Genomic DNA, 16,830 nt, shown 5'->3' with positions numbered 1-16,830 from the left:
ACCATCAACGAAAATAAAAGAGAGGTGATGGAATGTAGTCGAATTAAATGAGATGTCGTGAGAATTAGATCAAGAAAGAGGACAGGAAAGCAGTAGACGAGATCTCCTATATGGACAGTAAAATAAGAGATGACGATCAAAGCAGACACGATATAACGTGCAGAAAGGCAGTAGCAAGAAAAGCATTTCCGAAAAAGAGCGATTTTTTAACATGTAATCAAATGGAAGTGTTAGGAAGTATTTGTCCGGGGTGTAGGCTCACACAGAAGTTAAACAGTTTGGACAAGAAGAGTATAGAAGTTTCGAAATTTGCTCCTACAGAAAACCGCTGAACATTAGATGGATAGATTGAATAGACAATGATAATGTACTGAATGGAACTAGGGAGGAAAGAAATCTATGGCATACCTTAACTAAAAGAGGGGACCGGTAGATAGGGAACGTTCTGAGACACAAACGAATCATCATCTAATGATGGAATGATGTGTGGGATGTGAAAACTGTAAAAATCGTAAAGAGAGGCTAAGGCAGTTAGCAGGATCAAATGGATGAAGACTGCAGTAGTTACGTAGAGACGCAGATATTTTTACAGGATAGACTAGTGTGGTGCTGGGAGCTGATCAGTAAAGTTACGGTTTACGTCGCACGTGCTACCTCTATGCACCAAAAGTCTAGAGCACAGAATTTCTTTTTGATGATACTTTGAGGTGTGGAGAGAGATGTGATGTACAAAACTGGGACTGTTAGCTTGGTTAGATCCCAGAATTATAGGTTCTAGAAAATAAAAAGGGAGATATAATATACTGCACCATTTGCGGTCATCAGCTGCGCTTCTACGCGCAGGAGCTGACCACCTTCAGGAACGAGCTTGAACTTCGGAAGTTGCCTAGCCTTGCATTCAGAGCTCTTCTGCCCTCTTCCAGTAGGCAGATCCTTGTTATGCGGCTCCATCTGCTGAGCCTGTATTGTGGTCCCTTGGGCTGCTTCAGCTTCATTACCAGGTTGGAGAGACACTTCCTCCACTTTTACGGCCGGCACGAGCAACGACGGTTTCTGCGGTGCGTCATCAACGGCTATCTCCTTTTTTGCCTCTGGACTGGCTTCGGAATTAACTTTCTTGACTGGACTGTTGGGAGCTTCAAGTACTGCAGCCGTCTCGGCATCGTCGTTGTCCCGGTTCATTTCCCGCTCGGTGATTGACGTCTGTGGGAGAGTCTCCTTGTCAGAGCCGTCCAAAACCTCGACAGGGCCGAAGGAAACGGAACGCGCCAAGTTTTTGGACTGGGTTCTCTCGGGCGTCTCGGCAGCAGTGGAGCGCTCGTCATCGTGGGAGAAGTTCCTCGTCAGCTTCCTGCAGCTGCCGTCGGTCGCGCTGTAGTAGTATATGGTGGTACCGCCGCGACCGTCGAGCCCGCAGCTGCTGTCGCAGAGGTCGTCCGCGAAGGCGGCGGCGCCGCCGCTGTAGCAGTGCAGTCTGGTGAGTGCCGGAGCACTGGGGCTGTACGGCCGGTGAGGAGTCTGGCCGTTGAGGACCCTCCGCAGGGGGCGGCGGACGGGCGAAGCGGGCACGCCCGGGATGTAGGGCGGCACGGGCGACGCCGGCCGCTTCACGGGGGAGTCCGGGGGCGCCAGGGGGGACGTGGGGCGGCTGCCGCCCCCCGCGGGGCACTGCCCGGCCCCCACCTGCGTCGGCGACCTGCTGTTGACGGCGGCCGTGAACGACACGGCGTCGCCCGCGGCGTCGATGAAGCACTGGAAGGGCGTCGCGGGCCGCGAGCTCGGCGCAGAGTGGAAGGGCGTCGCCGGCCGAGAGCTCGGCGCAGAGTGGAAAGGCGTCGCCGGCCGAGAGCTCGGCGCCGAGCTGTCGCGGAGACCGGGCGTGGCCGGACGCGGAGGTGCCCACGCCGCGGGGGAGGAGCGCCGGGCCGCCTCCACCCACACGGCCAAGTCCCCTCTCCCTGTCGCCTGGAGCCGGATCCGGCGCTGGAGCTGGAGAGCGCGGCCGGAGAGCGGCGGGTGGCGGCGCGTGCTCCGTCTCGGTGCTGAGCGACGCCGGCGGCTGCGGCGGCCACGCGTTCGTCGTGGCCGGCATAGCGCGCAGCGTCGGCACCTGGCAGATGATGGGCGTGGCGCGGCCATCGCCGGGTGTACAGGACGCCCGCTGGAAGAAGCTCGCTTCCGAGGCCGGCGGGGGCGGCGTCGACGGCGGAGACGACTGCGGGGAGCACGAAACGTATCTCGTGTGAAACACAGTTTCTTATCTCATTTGATTCATTATAGACGGTTTTTGAAAGTATGCGACTGTACATACAATAGGTTTGTTTATAAACAAATAAATCTTCTGCTACCAGTCACGATTTTTTTCTTTATTTTACTATTCGCACGACGCTTTTCGAGAAATAATTCCCATTTTCAAGTGCGTTTTTTTTTTTTTTTTTTTTTTGGTGTGTATTAAGCTATTTCTTTTGATGTTGTCAGTGTGTGTGTGTCTGCTTCATTTTGTTGACTTTTACTGTAATACATAAGAAACACACTTAAGAGCACAGCCAAAAATACACAAAAATGGAAACCCGATACGTCCCGTGGTCAACTCTATAAATAGCCCAGCATACAAACTGTCACAAAAACTGAATAACATACCGATGAAAAATTATACATATGAAACAACATATTCCATAAAAAACAGCCTGGTTGTAGCCAAAGAACTAAGAACCAGAAAGCTCCCCCAAGATGCACAGTTTATATCACTTGACATCACCAACCTTTATTCAAACAGACCCATACAAGAAGCTCTAACAGTAATACAAAAGAACCTTATGCAACACAAGAAACTTTCATACACAGAGATTGTCGAATTTATGGAACTCCTTCAGTTAACCCTTAGTTATAACTTTACCTTTAATGACAACATTTATAAGCAACCAGATGGCCTAGCAATGGGCTCATGTATATCCGGTACCATAGCTGACATATACATAAATCACTTAAAACAAAAATTATTTGACAGCCAAGAACCTTGCCTAAAGAAAATAGAATTTTATAGAATATATGTAGATGAGACACTACTGTTAGTGAAAGGAGATACCAAAGACATCACAGACATTCTTAATCATTTCAATAATCTAAATGAGAAAATGAAATTTACAGTGGAATATGAGCAAAATAAAAGTATCAACTTTCTGGACCTAAATATTACAAGACACAACAACACATGCACATTCAAAATTCATAGGAGAAACAATGACTGACACCACAATCCCTGCAACCTCATGTCACCCAAATATCCATAAACAGGCAGCATACAGGTCAATGCTGCATAGGGCAACAAAAATACCATTGAACCAAGAAAATATGCAACAAGAAATAAACACAGTGAAAAAAATTGCAGTTGCCAATGATTACAATGCTTCCATGGTTGACACAATCTTAGATAAAGTGAAGAAAAACCCAGGTACAAACTGCGCCACAGAAGAAAAAGAGAAAAACAAATGTATATCTAGCATTCCATACATAGGCAATGTATCACAGAAGTTTGCAAATATTTTCAAAAATCACAGAGTAAAAATTGGGTTTTCTACATCTAATAAACTACACAAAAAACTAATACATAACATAAAGTGTAATCATGATCCATATTCAGACTCTGGAATATATAAGGTAACATGCCAGGAATGTTCATAGTTCTATGTAGGACAAACAGGCCGAAATATTAACACCAGGTACACAGAGCACATTACAGCATACACACACACAACAAACACACTACATCAGCAATAGCAACACACATACATAATACAGAGCAAAATGTCAAAGTACTCCACCGATTAAATGAAGGACATAAAATGGATTAGCTTGGAGAACTGGAGATATATTCACATTACAGAAAATATGAAGATAAAATATTAAATGAAAAACTTGAAAGTGAATCAGTGAATTTCTTCAGATGTTTCGATAATATACTTAAATAAAAATAGTAAAAAATAGAAATAAGCACAATAGTAAAATCAATATAAGTAATTCATTAGCCAAATTGTTAAGATAAATAACCTCTGTACAAAAGCATATCATAATCTGTGGAAGACCTATAATTTTATCCCTGTGGACTACTTGTAAGAAGATCTTTGTAACCGTTTTGTTTATATAAGATATATTCGATGTGTAAAGTGTACAACAAGTTGTGTGCGATGTTAAGTGTGTGTGAGACACTACACAAATGGACCATTAGAAAACTAAGTACAAATTCTTCTAAATTTTAGCCACTAACCTCACAAAAAGAATTGATACCCAACTAAAAATCACGTGTTTCTTATACATTACAGTAAAAGTCAACAAAATGAAGCAGACACACACACACTGACAACATCAAAAGAAATAGCTTAATAAACACCAAAAAAAAGCACTTGAAGATGGGAATTATTTCTCGAAACGCGTCGTGCGAATAGTAAAATAAAGAAAAACTCGTGACTGGTAGCAGAAGATTTATTTGTTTATAAACAAACAGTTTGTTGTATTCGTACAGGACAGCTTAAGAAATAAAACAAGAAATGGGGAGGTCCTCTAGAGAATCGATGGGGAAAGGTACCATACATCGTCTGATCCGTACATCCCTCTTAATGCGGAATTTACCATTAGATGCCAAGAGCGGCGGACCCCCCCCTGCCCCCCCCCCCCTATCAAAGAAGGCGGAGAGTATTGTGTTGTCAGTAAAGAAGCAGTGTCAACGGTAAGGAGAACTCAAGTGACTTCCAACGTGCACTAATGTCCGATTATAACTGCTTCATACTTAACGTCTGTCGCTTGCTGCTACAGCGTCGCCACATCTACTGTTGCCTATTATTTACGTCTTTATTGCAAATTTAAAGACGTGTTACCTGACGTTTTAAAACAGGTCATACATCTTACCGTTTTCGTTTACCACCTTTTCTGTAGTTTTTGTTTTGTTGGCAAAGAATAATAGTTAAAAAAGAGAAACACATAACAATAATTTGAGGTTGACATATAAATAAAATTTTGTTGTTTGAGATGAACGTAAAAATATGCCCATGCCCTAGGGAGGACTCGAACCTCCGCCGGGACCAGCCGCACAGTCCATGACTGCAAGGTATGCTCTATTCTTAACTATTATTTGACTGACATCTGCAATTTGTTAGTGCATTTTGGCACACTATATCTGATTCATAATTTTAGGAGTCTTATTGACTGTTACATCCCATCTTACTTCTCCTCCTGTTCGTCTTCAATGTCATTTTTGTCGCTGTCATTGTGGGTGCCGCTGTCCACCTCCTGGAGATTCTTGTTACGTTGCACATAAGCATGTCTGTTATGTCGTGTCCTCAGGTACTGTCCATGTGTCGTTTTTGGAACACTCTTTGTTAATGCATGTATTTGTGGCCGTTTTCTTTGTCTCTTATTGCTATGTATATATGTATGTCCCTGTGTAGTATAAGTGTAGTGTATGCCTATTGTTAGCGTACTGCCCGCACAAGAAGACAGTGTGTTCTGAGAAACCTTCTTCTCCGCTGTCGTATCGGCCGCCGCACAGCAGCCGTCAACACGGCGCGGCGTGCTACAACACGCGCGGCACACAGCGAGTACCGCTGGCGCCGCACACGATGTCAACAATTGGCGCAAGTGAACGCGTCGTCGCGGGGTTAGCGGCAGCGTACACACCACTATCGATACGGATTACCCTGGCGGCGCTGCCCTTGCCACCAGAGTGAGCAACCGTATAAGGGCGCCATCTACCAACACTCTGATTGGCCGGACCTGCGGATTTAAGCGAGCTCCCTGAGCCCGTTTAACCAGTTCAATCTTCGCCGATGACTGTGTTACTACCCGGCTGCTGGATTCACGACGACCGAACCGTACTGTGGCCTCCCTGGCTGGAAACTTGCGACGCGTCGGTATCGACTGGTTGGCAGTGGTTTGGACTTGTATTCTCTACTATAGTTCAATTCTTTTATCTTGGCGGCTCGCGCATGCCCGCCCAGACGCGGGAGATTGCTGCGTTGCCAGTTGCACACGACGCACGCGTCAATATAAGCAGCGCCATAGTATAGCATAGTTGGCAAGCTTACGTTTAGGGGGTAGCGCGCAGTTCATGAAGTAAAGCCACCACGGCCGTATTAACCCTTTCGCTGCTACAAAGACGTGCTCCCTGCATTCCGCGCTGTAAGCGATTTTGGCTCAAATGGCTCTGAGCACTATGGGACTCAACTGCTGAGGTCATAAGTCCCCTAGAACTTAGAACTACTTAAACCTAACTAACCTAAGGACATAACACTCATCCATACCCGAGGCAGGATTCGAACCTGCGACCGTAGCGGTCGCGCGGTTCCGGACTGTAGCGCCTAGAACTGCTCCGCCACTCTGCCGGCAGCCCAGGTAGGAATCGTCGAGCATTGTCAAGTGTGGTTAAAAAAAAAATCTCATGAAATCAGAGGAAGGAATTATTTGTGACTTCGAAAGTGCTACCACCAGTGACCAATGACGATCTGTAAGGATTTTAAAATCATGCGGTACAACAGTTGAGCAACCCCTCGTAAGTCACACATTTCTGTAGCTAGTGGTAAGTGATGCTTGAATTGGTATGAAGAAGGATGAGATTATACAGTGGCTGGCTGGAAGGGAGTGAGACTCACGTTACGCCGTGCTGCAGTCCAATGAAATAGTTTGAGTTTGGGGAATGTCTGGAGAACGTTACATGCCGAACAGGGCTTGTGGCAATCCGATGGTAAAATTTGGGTCTGTCGGATGTGTGGAGAACATTACAGAGCGGACAGGGTGAGCTGCAGTCTGCGGGTGTTTGCTGTGGTGTACAGGGAGGTGTCGAAGTTGAATGGCTGTAGATGGATGCAAGACAAAATTTTTAGTTGTTGTCATGTATGACAGCTAAGTGTAAATTCATGCAGGTGAGTACGAGAAACAAACCCGTAATGTTCGGATGTAGCACTAGTAGTGTGCCGTCGTTTAAATACCTGTGCGTCTGTCTGTGGTAGGTTGTTATGGGACCAAACTGCTGAGGTCATCGGTCCCTAGGCTTACACACTACTTAATCTAACTTACGCTAAGGACAACACACACAACTATGACCGAGGGATGACTCGAACCTCAGACGGGAGGAGCCGCGCGAACCGTGGCAAGTCTCCTGAACCTCGCGGCTGCTCCGGCGTAGCGTTGCAAAGCGTTACGACATGGAACGGGAATGTGAGGATCGTAACAGGGAAGGTGAATTGTCGATTTAGATTTATTGGGAGAATTTTAGGGAAGTGTTGTTCATTTGTGAAGGAAATCGCATATAGGAAGCTAGTGATCCTTATTCTTCAGTGCTACTCGAGTGTTTGGGATCTGCACACGGCCAAATTAAAGGCAGACATCAAAGCAGTTCAGAGGCGGGCTGTTAGATTTGGTACCGATAGGCTCGAACATCACGCAAGTATTACGGAGACGCTTCGGGAATTCAAATGGGAATCCTTGGAGAGAATGTGACGTTCTTTTCGACGACCACAATTTAAAAACAAATTAGAGAACCGGCATTTGAAGCTGACTACAAAACGATACTATTACCGCCAACGTACATTTCACCTAAGGACGACGAACATAAGAGAAGTTAGGGCTCATATGGAGGCATATAGACAGTCGTTTCTTCCTCGCTCTATTTTCTAATGGAACAGGAAAAGAAATGACTCCGCCGCGCACCGTACTGTAGCTTGCAGAGTATGTATGTAGATGTTAAACAGTGAAGTGAGGAAGAGGTGGTGGTGTGATATGGAAGCGTGCTTAAGTAATTGCTAAATGTGAAAGGATATGAACACACTTTAGTCTTGTGTCCTGTGACAGTAGAGGAATAGTTCGGACAGGATGATATTTTTATTACAGCGTGACAAATGCACTCTGTCATAAAGCACCAACTGTGAGGCAATGGTTTGTGGACAATAACATGCGTGAAATTGGCTGGTCTGCCCAGAATCCCTGCCTGAACCAGTTGGAACACCCCCAATCCAACATCGCTACTTTCTCTTGAGGAATAATGGGTTCCCATTTATCCACAGACATTCATACATATAACAGAATGTGTACTCAGCAGAGTTGGAGTAGTCATAATGGCGAAGGGTGGACGCGCTCCATACTAACGGGCCATAATATATGTCTGGACACATTTGATCTGGTAGTTTATGAAGAACGCACTGGAAGAGGGGAGAAGATGATAGCAAATTTGTTAAGACTTCAAGGAATACCTTACAGGTAGTATAAGATTTTGCAGAAGATAAAAATTGTAGGGGAACTCAAAGGTTCGAATATATCCAACAAGTAATTGAGGATGACGGGGACTACTCTGAGCTAAAATAAGACTGACGGGGGAAAAAAACCCAAGAGAACAGGTAGATTCAGTTTTCCTAGATTTCTGAAAGGTGTTCTATACTGTTTCGTGAGTAAATCCGTCTAAATCGCTTAATGTATTTTAATGACGTCGTTTCGGCTGCTGCCATCCTCAGATCAAAACTTGGAACCTGTAAAACAACGTTCAGTGTCAGAATTTGACACTGAACGTTGTTTTAGTAGAAGTTCTAAATTTTAAACAGATCACAGCAGTAACTGTGAAAGGCTACAGTACCGCCCGACATTGAAAATAGGTGCAACATTTTTCGTTATTCTTGTCAGAACATCATATTTTTTGTAATAATAACTAAATTTCACTTAACACACCGAAGCCGGATACCAGTGTAGGAAAGAATGACAATTTATTTATTTAATTGATCACATGTGCACTCCCACAAAATAAATCCCTACACCCAGTTTGGTGAGATCTGTGAAATGAATGAATGTATGGTCGTCTGCTAACCGCAGATAGTGAATGTGCAATATATGATCATCTTTGACATGGTGCTTTGGTCACCTTTGGTGGAACCAAAGAGATGAAATTTACCTGAGCTTTGAGCACCTGAAATGTGGCTGACCAATATGGTAGCAAAGTGCTCCCCCACTTTGGCAGAGGTGCGAGATGACCTGAAGAACGGCCATGTTTCAGCACTCTGCCGCTGGATCTAGTGTTGGTAAGACCTGTCTTAGGCGTGCTCCGTAAAGACAAAAAGAGTGGAGAAAATGGCATGCATGTGAAAGACTTAAGAGTAGTTTGGAATAATTATTTCTCTATTTCAGGAACTTTTGGGGGGAGAATTAAATGACAGGCAGGTAATATTAAGGAGATCGTAGTAATCTTCGGAAGTGACCAACGGTCACAGTGAAACCACGTGTAGCAATAAGTGTGTACTATAAATTGGAAATATTTAAGAAATGGCGTGCGCAGGACTTGAAATTAAAGACGAGTACTTCCACGTGGTGAGTACTGTGTGAGTCTCAATATGTGTATGAGTCAAAAGATAAAGAGAAGTACTCGTCCATGGTATCAGTTGAGGACTCACGTGTGTGATGAATATGTTCTTAATATTACTTTGCGCGTTATGTTTCCGTGTGACGCTGGATTCAAACTCAAATACTCTGAGAGAGAAGCAAGGTGAGTCAGCCGTCTATCCAGCAACGCCACTTGGCTTGCATTGCACAGGAAGATGTGCATATATCCTCCAGAGTTCGTAGTAGGAAAGAAAAGTTATGAAGTGGGGCAGTGTCGCGTGAAACTGGGATGAATACTGATTGAAGTGGGAAAGCTGAAAGTTATGTGATTCTAACGTTGTGACTATTCTTTGTGTTGTATTGTATGTTGCCAGTGTGATGTATTTCATGTAATATAAGTATGTGTGGTTTGCATGGGAGAGTAGCAAGATAGTTTCAGAGGCAGTGGGTTATGCATGTTCCTTTTTGTACCACTCGGTCTGGAGGAAATTTTCGTGATGATGGGTGTGAGAGTCGAAGTGTGAGATATAGCAAAAGATCCACCATCCTATCCAGAAAGTGCACTGTAGCGTTAGATAATTACGAGACCATAAAATAGAGAATCACCAATGCAAAGCCATCCCCACTCGGCGGAGTTTCTCATGTGTAATTATTGTATAAAAATGTAATAATAGAGTAATAGAATTTATCGGAATAAAAAAAGATAGTAAAGAAAAAAGATTGGTGGCCTTGTTCTTCGAATAGTGTGTAGTAATGATATCCAGAATTTATGTGTGCGCCATTCACATTCAGTGCAATGGCCACGAGTTGATCAAAGCCGTTGAGTAAGAAAGAAAATGTGCAGTGCGTAGTGAACAATCTGAGTTGTGTAAATTACTAATAGTCAGATGTGAGTTATCCGTTTCCGTTGAGTAATGTTCAAACATGAGAATACTGTGTAGCTTAATTGTGAGTACTAGATCTCATAATCAGTCATTGATGTTTTGCGATAAATAAGCATAAATCCACTCGTTTGGCAGACCACTCATCTTGCAGGCCTCACTGCTTGATGCCACAGTATGAGCGAGGCATGTGGGTGCCTCTCAACTGAAACGACGCTATAAATAAATATGTTAAGCGATCTAGACTGCTCTAATCACGAAATGTCCCAATGTTCACGGACGAATTCAGGAAAATTACTTCCGTTTTGAATATGTTCGACACTGCACCACGTCGTTGACTAGTTATCAAGATACGATCGTATAGACTATCTTCGCAGCTGTGCGTTTGATTGGAGGAATATTTCAGTAACAGAACATAGTACATCACACATGTGCCGTGTACGGCACTATGAGATGAGGTTGGCACTAGCCGCCTAGCTTGGTCATGCTTCCTCTCGGCGGTGAGCGACCAGTCGCGCGGGAGATTAGCGAGAGAGAGACAGTCCCAGCGTTGGCGCGAGAAGGATGGAAGCGGCGGACACAGAGGAGTGCTGGAATTGTGGACGAGCAAGCGGCGTACTGGAATGTTGGACGCTAAGATTGCTTCTGGATGATGCAGTGTCACTGGGGAACTGTGTACGGCCAACGTTACCTCCCGGCCTGTTTCCTGTTCATTTGGCCGGCTGGGGTGGCCGAACGGTTCTAGGCGCTACAGTCTGGAACGGCGCGACCACTACGGTCGCAGGTTCGAATCCTGCCTCGGGCATGGGTGTGTGTGATGTCCTTAGGTTTGTTAGGTTTAAGCAGTTCTAAGTTCTAGGGGACTGCTGACCTCAGATGTTAAGTCCCATAGTGCTTACATTGAACATTTATAAGGTTCTTGGTAAAACTGTTTGAGTTGCTCTTTCATTTGACATATCATTTATAACTGTTAGTTTAATGTAATAAATATTATAAAGCGTTAAAACCCTGATATTCATTTATAAACACCCTGTATTCTATAGTTCACTGCTTAATGTACAGGTGGACGTAAAAACGTTCCAGAGACAAAGGTTGAAGCCTTCAGAATCGAGCCGACTAGAACAAAGAACCGGTCGGTGGTTAGCCAGTGGATCGTACATACATCCCAGCGTGGTACCAGTTTTCGGTGGATGTTGGCTGTGCCTTTAAACATGTAGAATGCTAGTATTGTGCTCTGTAGCAATTTGTAAGTGGGAGAAGAACCTGTATGAGCTACGTAAATGGTGAGACTACGTCCGTATAATACAGAAACGAATGCTGCGCTTAGCATCGTCATCTCTGGTAACCTGTTGATTTCATCAGAAGCGTAAAAATACTTGGACAAGTATTTATTGTATATTCTTTTTTGGTGAATATAACGACAGAATTTACTAAGAGTCTGTATCCAGCTTGTCATTGCTCCAAGTCATGTTACCTGTGATAGAATACTGATCCGATTCCTAAAATCTGCCCGGGTTTTACAACTTTAACGAACGACAGTAAAATCTATTCCAGCAAAGCTTGTTAGTGACAGATCTTGACGTAAAATTCATATACTGACCTGAGAAGAGGCACAGCGGTGTTACTTCTGGCCTCACGGGGTGAGGAACCATTTGGTAGGGCTGCAGGATACGGATGGTAGTGATAGAGGGAACTCTGACAGCGCAACGGTTTGTCACAGGTATCATGTGCCCTCATGTGTTACATCTCATGCGACAGCATCTTGGTGCCATTTTTCAACAGGACAATGCTCGCCCACATGCGGCACGTGTCTCTATGAGCTGTCTGAACGTTGTTGAGATGCTCTGGCGGACAGAAAGTTAACCAGATCTGTCCCTGATAGAACATACACTCATGTTCAGAAAAAGCAGAACACCTTGAACGACTAGAGATAGGACGCTCATATTCACAGCACTTGTATATTAGTATGTTCTGCAGAAATGATTAGCATTTCAGTCACTTCGGTTCAGCAGTTGCTTAGTAGGCACAGGGTGCACCATGGGCTGTGATAACATGTTCCGTGTGTGATGGCATCGACGCGTATAAGTCACGAATGGCATCGTGCAATGTAGGCATCCACGGTGCATTCACCTGTTTCCGAAGTTCATCTGTGGTGCTTGGCACTGGGTAACAGTGCTGCACCCGTCTTTCACCATATCCCGTTCATTTTCGATTGGCGACGAGTCTCCTTATCTAGTGGGCCAGGGTAAAAGGCTGACGTCCGGTGACACGTGTTCGTGCAGCAACAGGTGGTAGTGCATTATCTTGCTGAAAAACGGCGTCTGGGGTGTTGAGCAGAAAGGGCATGGCTTCGGGTCGCAGTATGAGATTCACGTAGGTCACAATGGTCACAGTGCCCTGGACACGCACCAGTTGTGATTTGTGGTTGTGCCCAGTAGCACCCCACACCATAAGGCCATGAATTAGCGTTGTATTTCTCTTGCGAATGGAGTCACTGTGATGCCACTTCCTCTGTCTGAGGCGAATCAACATGCGGACATCATTTCGAAACACATAGAACCTGGATTCGTCCGAAAACATCGTCCAATGCCATTCCTGTCCCCAGTGACGTCGTTCCAAACACAATTGCCGTCTAGCATGTTTCTGCTCATTCGTCAAAGGCAGGCGGAGAAGCGGACTACGTGCACGTAACCGATGCCGTCATAAAAGGCGACGGACTGTCACCCCTGATAGTGTACAATACGTTACACTCTTCCACCGTTGCGCCAGAGTCGAGGAGGACGCAGATCTGTACTACAATGCCATTCGGATGGAGTGTCAATATTCTCGGTAGGAAGTGTGGGTCGTGATACTGACCTATCTCGTTGTGGTTTACTGCCTTCCTTGAACCACTCAGCACACACCTGTTGCACTACCGACACACTTCATCCCACGCCAGCAGCAATTTCCCAAATGTATGCATGACATACTCTGATGCCAATAACGCACCCTCTTTCAAACTCACTGATTCGACGATACAGTTCGCGTATACGTCTGCGAGGCGTCCTCAATGTCTGCTCAGGTCACACTGATCCATTACCTTAGGACTATAGCGACAATGAGAACTGCGGACACATTTTACCGGTAGGTGGTGTTGCGCCGCGATATCGATGTTGACCTTGATCCCGCGGGTCAAATGCTAATCGTTTCTGCAGAACATACGAGGGTAATCGCAAAAGTAAGGTCCCCTATTTTTTATAAGTACATAGACCTGTTTATTCCTATAATGTTTTACACCAGTTTACTTCTTGAACATTTAGCTATTTTTCGACATAATCACCATTTCTGTCGATGCATTTTTGTAGACGCTGTGGCAGTTTTTGTATGCCCATGTCATACCAGCTCAGTGCCATACTGTTTAGAAACTTATGAACCTCTTATTTCACCTCGTCGTCGGAGGTGAATCGCTGGGACCATAATTAACGCTGACAGGTACTGTGAGACTCTGAAAAAACTCAAACGAGCAATTCAGGACTGGAGAAGAGGAATGTTGAGCAAGGGCGTACACATTCTCCATGACAACGCTCGCCCACACATCGCTCGGCAAACCGTTGCTCTCCTGCAACAGTTTCAGTGGAACATAATCACCCACCCGCCCCATAGTCCTGACTTGGCGCCCAGTGACTACCACCTGTTCCCTAGGTTAAAGGAACATTTGGCCAGAAAGCGATTCAGCTCAGACGACGAGGTGAAAGAAGAAGTTCATAAATTTCTGAACAGCATGGCAGCGAGCTGGTATGACATGGGCATACAAAAACTGCCATAGCGTCTACAAAAATGCATCGACAAAAATGGTGATTATGTCGAAAAATAGATAACTGTTCAAATTGTAAACTGATGTAAACCATTGTAGAAATAAACAGGTCTATGTATATATAAAAAAATAGGAGACCTTAGTTTTGGGATTACCCTCGTACAAATGTACATGTCCTGTGAATATGGAGACCTTAGTTTTGGGATTACCCTCGTACAAATGTACATGTCCTGTGAATATGAACATCCAATCTCTAGCCGTTCAAAGTGTTCTGTTTTATTTGGACATGAGAGTATGTGGGACCAGCTTGGACGTAAACTCCGTCCCACTGACAGTGTTGCAGTTATTAAGGAGCAATTTTGGGTCAGCAGGAGAGGATACATCAGCTTTGTGAGACCTTCCCAACCGAATCATTACATGCAGCCTAGTTGGAGCGGATGCAACGTCATACTGAGAACTAGGTTCATATTGAAGAGATCTTTGTAAATCTGACTCCATAACGTAATCACAGCAGTACATCACTTATCGTCTCAACCGGTGAAATTTCGTTTGGTTTACTCTGCCTCTTCTGGAGGCTTCACTTTCTTGTCAGGGAGTGTACAGGGCGTTCAGCAACAGTCTGGGAAGCTGGTAAGGGTTTTACAGGATAGGTTGTGTTAAGAAAAAAACGATTCGTTGCGCCGTTTCCGAGTTGTTGTTGTGGTCTTCAGTCCTGAGACTGGTTTGATGCAGCTCTCCATGCTACTCTATCCTGTGCAAGCTTCTTCATCTCCCAGTACCTACTGCAACCTACATCCTTCTGAATCTGCTTAGTGTATTCATCTCTTGGTCTCCCTCTACGATTTTTACCCTCCACGCTGCCCTCCAATGCTAAATTTGTGATTCCTTGATGCCTCAAAACATGTCCTACCAACCGATCCCTTCTTCTAGTCAAGTTGTGCCACAAACTTCTCTTCTCCCCAATCCTATTCAATACCTCCTCATTAGTTACGTTATCTACCCACCTTATCTTCAGCATTCTTCTGTAGCACCACATTTCGAAAGCTTCTATTCTCTTCTTATCCAATCTAGTTATCGGCCATGTTTCACTTCCATACATGGCTACACTCCATACAAATACTTTCAGAAACGACTTCCTGACACTTAAATCTATACTCGACGTTAACAAATTTCTCTTCTTCAGAAACGATTTCCTTGCCATTGCCAGTCTACATTTTATATCCTCTCTACTTCGACCATCATCAGTTATTTTACTCCCTAAATAGCAAAACTCCTCTACTACTTTAAGTGTCTCATTTCCTAATCTAATCCCCTCAGCATCACCCGATTTAATTTGACTACATTCCATTATCCTCGTTTTGCTTTTGTTGATGTTCATCTTATGTCCTCCTTTCAAGACACTGTCCATTCCGTTCAACTGCTCTTCCAAGTCCTTTGCTGTCTCCGACAGAATTACAATGTCATCGGCGAACCTCAAAGTTTTTATTTCTTCTCCATAGATTTTAATTCCTACTCCGAATTTTACTTTTGTTTCCTTTACTGCTTGCTCAATATACAGATTGAATAGCATTGGGGAGAGGTACAACCCTGTCTCACTCCCTTCCCAACCACTGCTTCCCTTTCATGTCCCTCGACTCTTATAACTGCCATCTGGTTTCTGTACAACTTGTAAATAGCCTTTCGCTCCCTGTATTTTACCCCTGCCACCTTCAGAATTTGAAAGAGAGTATTCCAGTTAACATTGTCAAAAGCTTTCTCTAAGTCTACAAATGCTAGAAACGTAGGTTTGCCTTTTCTTAATCTTTCTTCTAAGATAAGTCGTAAGGTTAGTATTACCTCACGTGTTCCAACCTTTCTACGGAATCCAAACTTTCCGAGTTAATTAGCATTAAAGTTATCCAGTCAGGCAGTTGCGCTAGCAAATTCAAGGTACTTGCCAGAGACTGTGTCGGCAAATGGGGTCCTCGTTTGATCTGCTGAAGCAGAACAAGAGAAACGATACAAAAATTGGACTGGGACGGTAGTAAGGATCGAACGCGAACCAAAGGCTGAGCAGTCTCGTGCGCTATCACATACGCCATGAGGACGACTGACTTTTTGTATCTGGCGCGCCGCTTGAATCTGCGAGCGCACCGGCCTGATTTGCTGACTTGAATGCTGACTAACTCAGAAATGGCGCATCGTACTGAATTTTTTCTTAACAGCTTTTCAGATTGTTTCTGACCGTCCTGTACATTAATGCATTTGACTGTTGTCTGTACTAGTGCATTTTACTGTTGGAGGCGGTTTCAGTGACACAGGATGGCTTTTTTAATGGCAGTGTTTAGCTGATGCTAAACTTAGTCAGAGGTGCAAATGGTGCAAATGGCTCTGAGCACTATGAGACTCAACTGCTGTGGTCATAAATCCCCTAGAACTTAGAACCACTTAAACCTAACTAACCTAAGAACATCACACACATCCATGCCCGAGGCGGGATTCGAACCTGCGACCGTAGCGGTCGTGTTGTTCCAGACTGTAGCGCCTTTAACCGCTCGGCCAACCCGGCCGGCTTAGTCAGAGGCTCTTGGTGGTTCTTAAACACAACTTTCTTCAGATAATGACACAGCCTTCGTACACATCTCCACTGCTCGCTATGCGTTCCCTACCTGTGGGGAGCCAGAGAGCGCGTGCGTCAGCAGGTGCAGGAGGGCCACGCCGTCTCCCAGCGAGTGGTGCACCCTCAGAAGCACCGGGAACACCCGGAACCCGCCACCGACTACGCCATCCGGCAGACCTGCAACACACACGGAAATCACTTCCCTG

The 16,830-nt window shown here is 45.0% G+C and overlaps 2 protein-coding genes across 3 annotated transcripts in view; both read right to left on the bottom strand.

Moving 5' to 3' along the window:
* LOC124787634 overlaps positions 1 to 16,801 on the bottom strand; it is a 74,307-nt gene extending 57,506 nt beyond the window's left edge. For both annotated transcript variants that reach the window (XM_047254400.1, XM_047254401.1), the window contains exons 1-2: positions 16,674 to 16,801; positions 810 to 2,215 (exon numbers count right to left, since the gene is read on the bottom strand). In XM_047254400.1, the coding sequence (XP_047110356.1) occupies positions 810 to 2,139 (1,330 nt within the window). In that variant the 5' untranslated portion in view covers positions 2,140 to 2,215; positions 16,674 to 16,801. The remainder of the gene's footprint in view (positions 1 to 809; positions 2,216 to 16,673) is intronic.
* Positions 16,659 to 16,830, bottom strand: part of LOC124788590 — a 96,869-nt gene continuing 96,697 nt past the window's right edge. Inside the window, exon 7 of the mRNA XM_047255860.1 lies at positions 16,659 to 16,801. Within this exon, the coding sequence (XP_047111816.1) occupies positions 16,659 to 16,801 (143 nt within the window). The remainder of the gene's footprint in view (positions 16,802 to 16,830) is intronic.

The sequence above is a fragment of the Schistocerca piceifrons genome, chromosome 3 (assembly GCF_021461385.2).
Source record: "Schistocerca piceifrons isolate TAMUIC-IGC-003096 chromosome 3, iqSchPice1.1, whole genome shotgun sequence".
Taxonomy (NCBI): Eukaryota; Metazoa; Arthropoda; class Insecta; order Orthoptera; family Acrididae; genus Schistocerca; species Schistocerca piceifrons.
Note: the sequence above shows the minus strand (reverse complement) of the source record. Positions and strands in the feature narration are given on the sequence as shown.